General features: G+C 35.6%; 1 protein-coding gene and 1 long non-coding RNA gene across 2 annotated transcripts; both read right to left on the reverse strand.

The window, feature by feature from the left end:
* Positions 1–809: 809 nt before the first annotated feature.
* Positions 810–1917, reverse strand: LOC107917432 (transcription factor E2FB-like). Its single transcript, XM_041095145.1, has 4 exons — positions 1787–1917; positions 1589–1654; positions 1429–1505; positions 810–1296 (listed from the first exon to the last, which is right to left on the reverse strand). Exons 1-4 carry the CDS (start codon positions 1850–1852, stop codon positions 1002–1004), a joined length of 504 nt encoding a protein of 167 aa, XP_040951079.1. The 5' UTR covers positions 1853–1917; the 3' UTR covers positions 810–1001.
* A 23-nt stretch (positions 1918–1940) lies between these two features.
* On the reverse strand, positions 1941–2543 carry LOC121203287 (uncharacterized). Its single transcript, XR_005914432.1, has 3 exons — positions 2493–2543; positions 2351–2405; positions 1941–2090 (listed from the first exon to the last, which is right to left on the reverse strand). It is a non-coding gene; the product is annotated as an uncharacterized lncRNA (long non-coding RNA).
* Between the last annotated feature and the right edge of the window lie 12777 nt (positions 2544–15320).

Here is a 15320-nt window from a genome sequence, read left to right on the forward strand (position 1 = left end):
TAATTATCTTGGATTTTTGAGTTCTGAATGTTTAGATTTTTATGTTAACCAATTTGTGACCAAAAAAGACAATTGAATAGTTAGATGACAAGAAAAAATACTTATAATTGGGTTTGTAATTTACCCATAAAATTATTATTTGTGTGCTTATTTTATTTGTAATATAATTATTAATATTTATATCTAAAATAATAAGATATATGTTTGTTTATTGTTCGTGTATGTTTATGAATATATTCGCGAACATTTCGTTTAACTTAAACAAATGAACATGAACATATACAAAATTTTGAAATTTTTAACGAACACGAACAAACATAAAAATAAACAAACATGAACAGATGTCCATTCATTCAAGCACGATTCACTTACGATCCTATCCAAAATCACCTCTAAAACTCGAATTTCAATATTTGCAAAACAAAAAGAAAAAAACTTTATAGCACAATACAGTAAAAACAAGGTACCATCAGATCATTTGTTTGACATCACATGATGTCTTTATGCCAGTGAAAATATTATGACCTTACCTATGTTAGATCATTTGTATTAACTGTACAATGATTGTGCTACCTACTTCCTATTCGAAGTATTCAAAGTATAAGGAACGATCTCAACGGGAAATATAAAGCCAAGGACTCTTTACCTGCCGGTTGAATTACCTGGAGGCGGTACTTCAGCCGCATTTAATGGAGGCGTTTGGGGCTGTGTCGTGCTACCAGCAGCCATGCCAGTGTATTGAAGTGTATCAAAATTGTTCAATTCGATGCCAGCTATATAGTCGAAAGAGTCGGGAATATGCAAAATAATGAGCTAAAGAAAATAGTTTAATGTATCTGAGTGTGTCTCCATAGAGAGGATATATACATTCGGTTCGCCATATGTCGGTGATGCTAACACTAGGATCCGATAAAAGGCAATAATCAGCATCATTCTGCGTAAAGAAATCAGGAATGAGTACTCGTTACCGATTTATTGGAAGAGTGTATGGATTAAAAACGTCATCGTATGAGTATTTTGAGACGATCAAAGGAATATGATATCTGAAAGGCAACGTGTTTGTTTTCTGATCTTACATCAAGATCTGAGGGAACAATCTTCATGATCCCGCTTACAAAGTCCTGTGAGACATGATGATCTGAGCACATTCCATTAATATATTGGCCCTGTGTTTCGACCTCTCTACTCTCTTCCGTTACCATACTTGCTGCTGGGTTCTCATCCAAGCCTGAAGTAGACGGTAAGTTTGATGGCAGACCAACACCTTGTATCTCTTCAAATTTCTCCTCAATTTCACTAGAATAGCACAGAGAGATAAGAGGAATTATCAGGAAAGTTTACCGCTTTAGTGCTAGGACGAACATTTATCATGCCATACGACAAGATTTATTTCATACCAAACTTTAATCGACAAGAAGCCGTGGTTACCTGACAAGGTAATCATCTATAGGACCCATTGAGCTTCTAAGGACAATCCGGTATCTCCTTTGGAGAGAATCATCATCCTGCTATAAAAAGAAGGGTTTGCAATTATGATCGAGCATGGACATGTAAACTGTACATTAATTCTTCAAGCCTTTGAGAATACTTCGTCAGGATCAGGGACTTCCAAAGTGGTTCCGTGCGGAGCTTTAATGGCAATCAACATTTCGTTCTAAACAAGGCAACAAAAACAAATAGTTAACAACCGAAAGTAGAAAGCATCCCTAGCAACGGCATTAGCAATGCCAGGCGACCTTATACCAACTCGAAAACATTAATGAAACATTCAAGCAATAAAAAAAACCTGGAAACAAGGTAAGCTCTTGATATCTTCCTTGGTAACAAAAAGGCAATACTCTTCTGAAATCATGCAAAAAATGTAAAAATAATATCTCGAGGGTAAGTAAAGATTTACTTGTTATTAATTTTTGTCTTCACTTAGGTCCCTCAATCTTTTTTGCATCTCTCTGTACGGTATAGAAAAATCGGTAATACTTTAGCAAACGAAATCGATTTAACTGAGGTAAGAATAACAGAAGCCGTAATCGCTTTAACCTTATTTGTCCATCTAATCTGTGTTCCTGATTATGAAGGTTTTCAACCTCTGCCTGCAAGGAATGTTACCATTATGAAGTCCCACTACAAACTTAACTGATACAAAACACAAGATGTTTAATCCGCCATGTTCATGTATTGTATTATTAGTCACGTAAATTAATATGACTCGACAAAGCTGTATTCCGATAAGCAAAATAGCACAAGGCTGCAAGGTGAAAACAGCACACAGATCAAACCATAACAGCTGAAGCACAATCATTAAAGGATCTGAATTTCATTAACAATTTGTTCCCAGTTTCACAAATCATACCTGCAAAGTAGCAACATTCTCATCAACCTCCCCTGGCCTCGAGACATCAAGCCCCCTGACATTAACTAAAAGATTTGAGTGTTTTCTTAAGTAGGAAACCGTTCAATGCCAATGAGTAGATTAGCAAGGATGCAGATCACACTTCCACTGAATTCTGTTCTTGAGTTTCTTTTCTATAAGACCAATTCCTTCAAGAACATTGGAAAGTTTGTCTCAAAGCTCCATAAGAATAAAAGAAAATTTCACACCAACAAACTTGTAATAGTTAAAAAGGTTTTAATAAAACTAATGGATGTGAAATAAATGTTCAATTATCACTAATTATTATAGCTGATTTAATTCTTGCTATCCCCCAATCATTGTTAAATGTCTTAATGTAGGATAGCATGACAGCAACAACTGCATTAACCATTGAAGTGTCACTCAGCACCTAGTAATGAGCATACATATTTTGAGCATTGTATTTGTTAGCACATAAAATATCTTTTCCTGGAGCACATATATTGAGCTGCGAAAATAGAAACCAAAATATCAATTGTATGAACACAATAAATTATGTATTCCACCAAGAGACAAAAAAAAATATATAATTAACTTTAGTACATACGGATCATATGGATTTGAGCCTTTTCCAGATATGAGGCCAACTTTACAAAGGTCTCCATCTTGCTCCTCATTAATAGTCTGGTAAATTTTTACTTTTTTTTTCTCTTGAAAAATAATATGATAAAAAAATATTAATATTTAATAGACATACATATAAATTATCCAAAATAATGAAACAATCTTAAAAAGTATACCTTCTGTTACTATTGTCTATATACTTCTGAATTTTAATGCCATCTTTTTCCGTCACGTAAACAACAGGTCTATGAAGCTCATATGATTGATAATCATGTATCTGAGATGAGCACAATATTCCAGCAACATTTGCATTGAAAAGCTCTTTTATTCTCCCTTTTATTTTCCTATCACCATAAATAATTTTCCCCTTCACATATTTTCGAATCTCCATTCTTTTCTTTTGTAGCTGAGATGTTTCAGCTTTGGATTCAACTTCTTTTCCTTTGCTTGTTCCTACAGCTTTAACAGCGCTTTTAACATATAAACAAATATTTTGTTAGCGTAATTGTTATATATCAATATTAAAATTACAATATAATCTAAATAGAAATTTATAGAGCACATACTCGGACCAATGAATTAGTTCACAATAATCCACATCTTTATCCATAAATGAACCGAACCCCTAAATTAAAAATATATAATAAGTTAGTACCTTATCATTAAGCTAGTAATTTAATTAGATAATGATGATGTACCTTGATTTGTGTTCCACCTCCTAGCTCAACTTGTGTTATAAATCTTCCACCAGAATTACATAATCCGACCTCAATAACCCAAGGAGCTAACCCTCCCGATAGAGTGTACTAATCGTGACCATGATTACACGAAGATGTACAAACAACTACATTTTCTTTCATTTCCAAATATCCTCCCATATTAACTAGATCACATAGATACGAAGAAATATTTGACAAATCATCAGTGTTCAAAGATACCATTATTACATCCACCTTATCCAAAGTAACTTTCTTCATAGCATCAAGCAAAGAATTTTTTAAAACTTCAACACTTTTATCAACTGTCACTTTATCACCAAAAACTTGGTAGTATGCTATTTTGGCAAATGTCCTTGTATTTTAGAATTGAAAATTCCAGAAATATCTTTGAGCCATTTTAGTTCTATTAAAGCTCCAGCAGCAATGGAAGCACATGCAGTGCCATGACCATTGAGGTCTTCCGGAAAATTGAAATCAACAAATCCTGACGCTTTAGTTATCTTTCTTTTGGTGTAATTTTCAATAGCCACAATCTTTTTGCATTAAATATCAATTTAATCATCATTTTTATTATAAAAATTAAATTAGTAATAACTGAATCAAAATACATACATTTTAAATGGAATATTCAAGTGGTTGGATTCCAAAATAGGAATATGTACTTATCTTCAAAACATTCATGATTCACATTTATACCCAAATCAATAATCGTAATTATTGATTTCGACTTTTCTTCCTCTGAAATTTTTTCTTTGTCTTCAAAGCAATTTTTTCTTCTTCATCCATGATAAATTTTTGGAATTTGAACATGCATGGTGTAACTGATATCATCTGCATTAATAGAATGGTTAGTGATCCTAACAAGTAATATAAACATAATTATTCAAATTTAATTCAATATTTAACACAATATTTTGAATTTTAATTCTAAAACTTGAAAAAACTATATTCAATATACTTTTCATTCCTATATTACTTTTCTTTCCTTTTTTGGTGAATTACAAAAGCAGACAGAGGCGAATTCAGGGATTGGCAGGGGCTCGGTCCCCTTTAAAATGAAAAATTCTCTATTTAAGCTTTTTAAAAATTTTAAATTAGTAAAAGTAAAATTACTCTTTGACCCCCTAAAAATGATAAAATTTTAATTTAATTTCAATCCCCTTACAACAAAATTTCAACTCCGCCCCTGGAAATAGGCCAAAGCTCAAACAAAGATATAATGTTATTTTTAAAAAATAACTACAATATTTACCTCATTTCCATAAATGTTTGTTGAGCTGCAACATGTTAAATTTTAGTTCCCTTTCTTATTGTCAATGGCTTTAGCCATGTTTGAGCTTGAACCAGCAACACCCACTTTGCACGTGTCAAACCTTGGGTTCCATGGCAACCTTGTATTTGATGTCTGGTTCGATAGGTGAAGATCATTTCTGGTTTTTTGGATTAACTCGAACCTGTTATAAGGCGGCCTGGTTCCAAGGTATTCATGCCATAGCTGAGTTTTTTGAATATCAGCTTCCATTATGGCCTATATACGATATAAATGTTACAATGATTATTATCGAGTAAATAATTTTTGAAGAAGATTTAAGATGTTTATATTACCTTTTCAGGATATTCGACACCCTCTAGAGGGCGTGGGATATGTAGTTTTTCGATAGGGATCTTGAACGGCAACGACCTGTGATGTAAAAAAAACGATATGAAATCCAACCTTTCCATGATTTCTGCATGCATAGTTTCGAACCGGCTTACATGATAGGTAACGATGATACATATCCTCTAACAACACCACTACATTAGGTATTATGAACGATCAGATAAATAATATAGCTAAAACATGAAATGAAACAATGTGATGGACCAACCTGATCAGTTCGGCTTCTTTATGCAGCTTTTGATTATCAGGCAAAAGTGTTAAAATCTTTGATCCTAAAGTGCTTGGTACAAAGAGTTGATCACTTTTCACTGCATTTCTTTCAGTTTCTTCCTGCTGAAGATATTGTAAAATGCCATCTCATTGAATGCATATAATATATATAAGTTCACGAACCGAGTTCTATAGATGAAATAAAGTCTCACCGTCAATTCCTTCTCAAGTCTTAGTGTCTCCGATAAAAGCCGTTCCTCATCAACAAAGGGAAACTTGCATATGCCCTTAACAAGAAGAGTTCATGCAAAAAATTCATGCATTAATAACTGATTCTATAATAATGGGAACCATATTGGCAAGGACATATGTTTTGAGCAACCAACCTGCTATGTATGGCACTTTCCATCCGTGTCGATTTCGAGATCTAAGAAAAATGTAGGGTAAGAAAAGAGAAAACATGTTGTGAATCTGTAATAGGAACATTTATACCATCACCACACGATCCATAACCCAGAAAACAAGACTAACCTGTAGGATAGAAGTCAATAATTTGGGAATCAGCATCGGTGATAAGTTTTGCATACAGTTTCGGAAGTGCATGAGCACTTGTTGGTGCTGTAACTGAAACTAACAGATTCAGTGCAGACTTGTTAAGCAAGTCTCAAGACTTGTTGAGCAAACAAAAGAATTCGAGCAAGAGAAAGGAAGAAAAGCTAAGAAAAATGAAGGGAGAAATTGATGAACAAACTAAAACTTCATTCATAGGTTGAACAATGGCATAATGCCAATACATAAACCAAGCAATTTGCTTGTCAAAATCTGCATAATGATACCTAATCATCACCTACTACCACTAATACATTGAAACTTGAAAAACTAAGCTTGCACACTTAAACAAAGCTGACTTAACAGCTCAATTGTCATCAAAATTACATCAATCATAAACCTAACATAGTTCTAAATGAACTAAAGTACATTACATTAACTTAAGATTACAAGATGAACAAAATAGAAATAGTTCAGCTCGTTCCAGCAGCTCCTGCATGACTTGGTCTTCATGGCCTGCATGCTGTCGAGTTTGCTGCATGCTGAACCAACTTCATCACTCCTCCTTGGTTTGCATGGAGCAAACACCTAGCTTCTTTCTTAGACATTCGAACCTTGTGACACTAAGGGCTTTGGTTAAAATGTCTGCAAGTTGATCCTCTGAATTACAGTGGATCAGCTTTACTTCCTGAGCTTGCTCCATTTCTCGAACAACATGCAACTTGATGCTGAAATGTTTTGTTCTTCCATGGAACACTGGATTTTTAGCAATTGCTACTGCAGATTGGTTGTCACAGAAGATCTCAGTAGCTTCCTCTTGATGCACATTCAAGTCAGCCAATATTTTCCTTAGCATATGGCTTGGTTGACAGCACTTGCTGTTGCTACATACTCTGCTTTTTTGAGCTCCAGCAAAACATGGCTGAACCAAGGTTAAAAGCATACCCTGAGATGCTTTTCATGTCATCTATCGAGCCAGCTCAGTCACTATCAGTGTAGCCAACCAGCTTCAGATTTCCTTCTTTGCTGTACTTCAAACCATAGTTTAAAGTGCCTTTAACATATCTCAGGACTCTCTTTGCAGCTTGAAAATGCCTCTCATTGCAGCAATGCAAGAACCTTGAGAGTAATCCTACAGCATACATGATGTCTGGTCTAGTGGCAGTCAAGTATAGCAAGCAACCAACTAGACTCCTGTAGGTTGTTTCACAAACTTTCTTAAAATTACCTTGGCTCGATAGTTTTTCTCCAACAGCAACAGGTGTTTTAGTTGCCTTGCTGTTTTGCATGGAGAACCTGGTCAGAATCTTTGTGGCAAAGCTTCTCTGGCTTAAAAATATCTCATTTTGTACTTGAGACACCTCCATTCCAAGAAAATATGACATCTCCCCAAGATCAGACATTTCAAACACTTCTTGCATCTTGGTCTTGAAATCAGCCAGCACTACTCGATCTCCTCCTGTCACTAGAAGATCATCAACATACAGGGACACAATGAGTTGTATTTGTGTCCCTTGTTTCTTGACATACAGTGTTGGCTCACTCTTGCTTCGATCGAATCCCAGATCAGTCAAGTAGCCATCGATTCTGCTATACCAAGCCCTTGGAGCCTGTTTTAATCCATATAGGGCCTTCTTCAGTTTGTAGACCATATGCTCTCTGCCAGCTATTTCAAACCCTTGTGGTTGTTCAACATAGATGTCTTCATCTAAGAAACCATTCAGAAAGGCTGATTTCACATCAAGTTGATGGATCTTTCATTCGAGCTGTGCTGCTAAGGCAATCAGCAGTCTGATGGTGTCGAGCCTGGCCACTGGTGCAAAGGTCTCCAGGTAGTCCAAGCCATATCTCTGACTGAACCCCTTGACAACTAGCCTTGCTTTCAGCTTGTTCAAGGTACCATCAGCATTCTGCTTGGCTTTGTACACCCATTTCACCCCAATCACCTTCCTTTTGACTGGCCTTTCAACCAATTCCCAGGTCTGGTTCTTCTCAATCATGCTGATCTCCTCAGCCATTGCCTGCTTCCACCCTTGCTGAGCCTCAGCCTCTTCAAAGTTGTTTGGTTCAACTATGGCTACATGAGCCCTTTCATAAATTTCAGCCAATGGCCTTGTTCCTCTGACTGGTTCATCATCAATATCCATTTCAGGGACATTTTGGTCTGGCTCAGCTTGGTCTATTGCAAGTTCTTCAGAAACTTCTTCAGGTTCATGTCTTTCCCAGTTCCAACATGACCTCTCATCAAATACCACATCCCTGCTTACTGACACTTTGTTTGTTGAAGGATCTAAAATCCTATAGCCCTTCTTAACAGTGCTATAGCCCACCAAAACACCAGGTCGAGCCCTTTCAGACAATTTGTCCCTTTTAACAGCAGGTACATGTGCATAACAAATGCATCCAAAGACCTTCAGATGAGCCAGTGATGGCTTGAAGCTAAACCAAGCCTCGAATGGGGTCTTTTGATCCAAAGCCTTGGTTGGAAGTCTATTTTGAATGTATGTTGCAGTGTTAACTGCTTCTGCCCATAGTGCTTTAGGCAGATTCTTCTGAATCATCAAGCACCTGGCCATATCCATCAAATTCCTATTCTTCCTTTCACTTACCCCATTCTGCTGAGGTGTATATGTGTTAGTAAGTTGATGTTTGATGCCTGCCTTATCACAAAAGGCTTGGAACTGAGCTGAGGTGTACTCAGTCCCATTATCAGACCTTATGGTCTTCAGCTTGCAGCCTGTTTCAGTCTCAGAAGCAGTCTTGAACTTCCAAAACACTGAGGCCACCTCTGATTTCTGTTTTAAAAAGTAAATCTAGTAATATCTCAAGAAATCATCAATGAACAGTATGAAATACCTGTTTCCACTTAATGACTCAGTCTTCATAGGGCCACATACATCAGTATGCACCAGTTGGAGTTTTTCAGAGGCTCTCCAGGCTTGATTCGAGGGAAATGGGAGTCTGGCTTGCTTTCCTAGCTGACATACTTCACATACATCATCATGGTCCACTGAGTTGATGAAGTTTTCAGCCAGGTCTTCTCTGATCATTCGGGCCATCGATCTGAAGTTGGCATGTCCCAGTCTTTGATGCCACAGCTTGGATTCATCTGAAGTGGCTGTGTAGGCAATGCCTGACTTTTTTGTCCAGTCAACCACAAAGCTCTTATCAGCCATAGGGACTGCCATCAGTTTGGATCCACTTGGATCACTGATTTGGCATTGGTGGTCTTTAAACACAACTGAGTAACCTTTTTCCAGCAACTGAGCTATGCTGAGCAGGTTTCTGTCAATTTCAGGCACCAACAGTACATTTGAAATCACTTTGGTACCTGTAAGGGTGCATATCAGCACATCACCCTTGCCTTCAGCTTGAATAAAATGACCATTTCCAATCTTTACTTTAGTTCTGCAGCTTCTGTCTAAAGACTTGAAGATTGCAGTATCAGGTGTCATGTGGTTGGTGCATCCACTGTCTAGGAGCCAACCAGATGAGGACCTTTCCTGAGCAGCTGAGCATGACACAGCAAAGACTTGCTCCTCTTGATCACTGTCCTCCTTAGCTACTCGAGCCTCAGTTTTCATCTGTTAAGACTGATTGCTCCTTGATTTGGCCTTGCTCTTACAGACTCTCTCAACATGACCCTTTTTCTTACAATGCTGACACACAGCATCTGGATTAAACCAGCATTTTTCTTCTGAATGACCAGCCTTTCTGCAGTGCTTGCAAGTCTGACCTTCTCTCCTTGCAGCATCATTCTTTGGCTTGTCTCTCCAGGCCTTCTTGCCTTTGTAGGCAGTATTTGTTCTTGCCTGAAAGGCACCTTCTTGGTGCTCCTCCAGTCTGCTTGCTCTCCTCTGCTCTTGAGCATATAGAGCATTGATCAACTCTGTCAGGGAGATGGTGGACAGGTCCCTTGAGTCCTCGAGAGATGAGATTTTTGCCTCATACCTCTCAGGCAGAGTTGCTATAACCTTCTCCACTATCCTAGCTTCATTGAACTGCTCTCCAAGGAGCCTGATGCTGTTAACCACAGCCATAATCCTGTCAGAATATTGCTTGACAGTTTCTTCTTCCTTCGTCTTTAAATTCTCGAAATCTCTCCTTAAGTTTAACAACTGTTGCTGCCTTGTCCTCTCTGTCCCTTGAAACTCTTCCTGCAACTTGTCCCAGGCCTGTTTTGGTGATTCACAGGCCATAATCCTTGTGAAAATCACATCAGACACTGAGTTTTGGATGCAAGACATAGCCTTGTGCCTCTTGGTCCTTTCATCAGCATGCTGCCTGATCTGAGCCACTGTTGGATTAGCTCTAAGTGGCTCTGGTTCAACATCAGTGTTGACCACCTCCCACAGATCGAAAGCCTGCAGGTAGGTCTTCATTTTGACCACCCATATGTGATAGCCTTCTCCATTGAAGACTTGAGGTGCAGCTGGTGAAAAGCTTGATGAAGCCATGGATTTGTGTAACAGATCCCTTAAGAAATAGGCTCTAGATACCAATTGTTGGTGCTGTAACTGAAACTAACAGATTCAGTGCAGACTTGTTAAGCAAGTCTCGAGACTTGTTGAGCAAACAAAAGAATTCGAGCAAGAGAAAGGAAGAAAAGCTAAGAAAAATGAAGGGAGAAATTGATGAACAAACTAAAACTTCATTCATAGGTTGAACAATGGCATAATGCCAATACATAAACCAAGCAATTTGCTTGTCAAAATCTGCATAATGATACCTAATCATTACCTACTACCACTAATACATTGAAACTTGAAAAACTAAGCTTGCACACTTAAACAAAGCTGACTTAACAGCTCAATTGTCATCAAAATTACATCAATCATAAACCTAACATAGTTCTAAATGAACTAAAGTACATTACATTAACTTAAGATTACAAGATGAACAAAATAGGAATAGTTCAGCTCGTTCCAGCAGCTCCTGCATGACTTGGTCTTCATGGCCTGCATGCTGTCGAGTTTGCTGCATGCTGAACCAACTTCATCAGCACTGCATAAAACCAATAACATATTACGAAAACTGAAACATCGGAAGTTAGTATCCAAATAAGAAGAGGTAATAGGGTATACCTTCTGGGTGGCAATACACTCATTAGTTGATCAAAGGGCTTAAAAGGCTGACCCTTCTAGAACTTTACACTCACTTGAGAAAGACCCTTCATGTATGATGAAAATGGAGCATAATAGTAGGGATAATACCTAACATTTTAATAGATCTCTCATCACGTAGCAATACTAATTCTAGAACATATGTATGTATGTATGTATGTATGTATGTATGTATGTATGTATGTATGTATGTATGTATGTATGTATGTATGTATGTATGTATGTATGTATGTATGTATGTATGTATGTATGTATGTATGTATGTATGTATGTATGTATGTATGTATGTATGTATGTATGTATGTATGTATGTATGTATGTGAAAGAGTACAGATAACTTTGAATTTTATTTACTAAGAAATTAACAAAGAATTACAATGTATTTTATCATTCCTAATCTGCTTCTGTACATTAAGCCTAAGGTATTTATAGAGTCATAGAAAATAACCGCTCCATAACAACTTACTAACTAACTCAGCTGACCCTTACTAACAAATACTTATCCTTAACATTCATCCATCTTCCCCATGGGTAAGACCCGAAGAAAATGTCGAAAACGAGTAAACAACGAGACTGAAAGCAGCTTGGTAAAAACATCAGCAACTTGATCATATGCAGGAACTTCACCAACTACAACTGAGCCATCAACAACCTTTTCACAAACAAAAAACAAATCAAGCTCGACATGTTTGAATTTTGAGTGTAACCCAGGATTAGCCGCAACGGCACTCGAACTGTCACACCAGATATTAGTAATATCAGTAGACACAATATGAAGCTCTTTAAGCAACGAAAGTAAACCAAATGACATCACTAGTAACCGCAGCAAGACTCCTATACTCGGCTTCAGCCGTGGATCGGGAAACCACTGGTTGTTTCTTGGAACACCACGACACAGGAGTGTGACCAAAATAGACACAGTATCCAGATGTGGATCACGGATCGTCAAAATCCAACCCCAGTTGGCATTAAATTCAAACTGGAATTCGCTTCCAGCGTGAATTACAAATTCAGTTCATTCATACGTACATACACACACATGCATGCATGAATGCAAGTAGGACTAGGACATTAAATTCAAACTGGATTCCCTTCCAGCTTGAATCACCATGCATTCGTGACTCAATATAATCTTCAGGCTTCTTAGACAACCTATACATAAACCCTATTCCTGGTGTAATGACATTTGAATAAAAAACTTCTCACTCCTCTTTCGAAAATACCAGTTTGCCTTCCATCTCAAATTGCTTCCGTAATCAATCCTCTTCAGCTTCCTACAATGAACACAAACTTGTAAACCACATCTAGATTCTATGAAATCAAACCATTATAAAAACAAACAAACCACAATCTCATCGTTGTTCGCTGCGCCAAACCGTCTTGATCTCTGTTGATTCATCTTAGCTCGTGGAGCTACACCATCTACAAAATCCAATAAGATCAACTTCTAATATACTATTTATCGGTAAAAGTACCATGGAGGCTCTATACTAGAAGTTAAATTGCATTTTGTCTTCTCTATCCGTAAAGAACTGAGGTAAAATTAATAAAACTGTATTGTGATTGAATGAATATTCTGAGTTACATCTCTTCTTTATTAACGGTATAGTACTTATAGAGTACCTTGAGTAATTGACTACTAACCTCATAACTGTTTTGCATAACAATTTACCAGATACTAAACTAACAGCTACTAACAGTGTAACAGACTCTTTGTCTATACTTAACACTATCAAAAAATTGAGCAAATTAGTCTCTGAATGTTAGATCAAAAGCAAATCAATCCTTACCACTAAAAATTTTATCCATTTTTACTATTAAAAATAGCTTTGCTGACAAAATAACCCGAAAGTAATAACAATGACGTGTTGTGTGTCGTGCTACCCTACTCTTTTATCTAAGGGACTAATTTACCTCATTTTTAGTAGAACGAGTAGGGCCTCCACGCTTTTACCACTATTTATCCAACTTTATTCAAAAATAAAAAAAGCTTTACCAATTGCCATATATAACAGCTTCCTCGGTCTAACAATGTATTCAAAGATACTGGTGAATACATCTTCATATGCACTTGGACGTATTACAGACTGCATTTAAACAAACACAAAGTAAACACTTTTTTTATATGTGCATGTATGTGAGATTTTGAGATATATACATGGATGATCATACCTGATCTTCAGGATGAATGATACCATTCATATCAAGATAAAGGTTATCAAACTCAATACCATTTAGATTTAAAGAGCTTGTATCGACACAATGACCATGTATATGTTCTTTAATGGCTTTTACCCTTATGTTAGGATATTTATTCACTAACCAACGATTCTTTTTTTTATTTTTTTTCTTTTTTGTGGATGACAACTGACAAGCTAAGGTGTCTGATAACAGGGAAGGGAAATGATAGTAGCTTGTTGCAGTTTTGCAGATGTTTAATGAAGGGAGAAGATTGAGGGTCACTGATAACATGGACTTGATTTGATTGAGGGTACAAAAAAATAATGTTTGTTTTTTTAATTTGTTGGTAAATATTTATTTTAATATTTTTAGTGTATTTAGTGTATTATATTTTTTAAAATTATTTTTATATAAAAATAAGTTTAAAAATTTATTACGATCGGGCCGAATCAAGCTCGAGTTTATCATTTTTAATATGGATCGAATTTGAATAAAATTATAAATTTATTTTTTCGGATCAAATTAAACCTGAAAAGCGAGCCTTAAATTTTGCATCGACTCGACGATGATCAAGTCTACTATTAAAGTAATCCGATGGCAGAATTAGAGTTTAGATGGCTTTAGTTTTGTGACAATTTAGCCATGGGATTTTTGGATGTGATGGGGTTAATTAAGTCATTTCCTCGCAAAATTAAAAGAAATAAAAAAGTTAATTTATATGGTTTATATATTAAATGGTTCCATAAAGTTTAATAGCTTATTCAAATAAGTCCTTATATTTTATATTCACCTATAGAAATTCCTATTCTTTATAAAAACTATTAGTTTTAATTAGTTTGCTATTTTTCATGACATGAACAATAAATTGACAAAATTACATATAAATAATTTGTTTAATTACACAAATACATAATATTTATATTTCTATAATTTTTAAAAGAAATTTCATGCAAAAATAAAATCTCTGTATTATATGACCAAGTGAACTCACTATAAAAATACTTTAAGATATATGTAAAGCCCAAGACTAAACAGCCTATGAGTGAAAGATAAGTGGAATAATATTCTGATTTACTTGTTTATTTTACTTCATTTCGATTATCCTTCAGTTATTACAAGTGCCATCTTCAATAATATCCAATTTAAATCATCAACTGATTTTCATTTGAAATTGCTTCATCAAGATGGTCATGTTGATATATAATTAATATTTGATTTCATCATATGAGATTTCATCATCTATTTTAAAGTATTTTTATAGTAAAATTATCATAAAATCTCACCTAAATTATATTTTGTCCCTTTACTTGTAAAATAGGTAAATTAATATCTATATATTAAATTAAAAGTAAATTGGTCTTTTGTGTTAAAGATTTTATCTATTTCTACTATTAAAAATTGACGTTAGACTTAATCATGGATCAGGTCATCCATCTAGGCTTGAAGGCCAACCCAAAAAGCAAGATGGTTGGACAAAAATATATGACTGAAAAATGGGCTTGGACCAAAAATAAGGTATGCTTTTCGAAACGGGCTGAGCATCAGGTAAGTTTTTTTTGGCCTGAGCCCGACTCGGTCCCAATCTGGCTAATTTTTTTTGCTATTGTTTTGCTGTCATTTTACTATTATATTACTACTATTTTGTTATTATTGTTTGGATATTGTATAACTCTTATTTTATTGTTAATTTTGCTACTATTTTGGAGGCATTGGCTTGCTAAGTTGCAACTATCTTAGTGATATTTAAGTATAATTTTTTTAATGTATTTTTAATTTGTTGGAGAATATTTATTTTAATATTTTTAGTGTGTTTGATGTATTATATTGTTAAATTTCTTTTCATTTAAAAAAATTAATGTGGGCTAGGTTCGAGTTCAGCATTTTTATCTAGGTTGAACTTGAGC

The sequence above is a fragment of the Gossypium hirsutum genome, chromosome D06, assembly GCF_007990345.1.
Source record: "Gossypium hirsutum isolate 1008001.06 chromosome D06, Gossypium_hirsutum_v2.1, whole genome shotgun sequence".
Lineage (NCBI taxonomy): Eukaryota > Viridiplantae > Streptophyta > Magnoliopsida > Malvales > Malvaceae > Gossypium > Gossypium hirsutum.

What these genes read in the sequence shown, in the direction of transcription:
- LOC107917432 (XM_041095145.1), bottom strand. Translation starts at nt 1,852, where the DNA reads ATGATTTCAGAAGAGTATTGCCTTTTTGTTACCAAGGAAGATATCAAG. An exon ending in AAGTCCCTGATCCTGACGAA is followed by an intron (nt 1,506 to 1,588) that starts GTATTCTCAAAG and finishes TTTTTATAGCAG; the next exon opens with GATGATGATTCTCTCCAAAG. An exon ending in ATAGATGATTACCTTGTCAG is followed by an intron (nt 1,297 to 1,428) that starts GTAACCACGGCT and finishes GTGCTATTCTAG; the next exon opens with TGAAATTGAGGAGAAATTTG.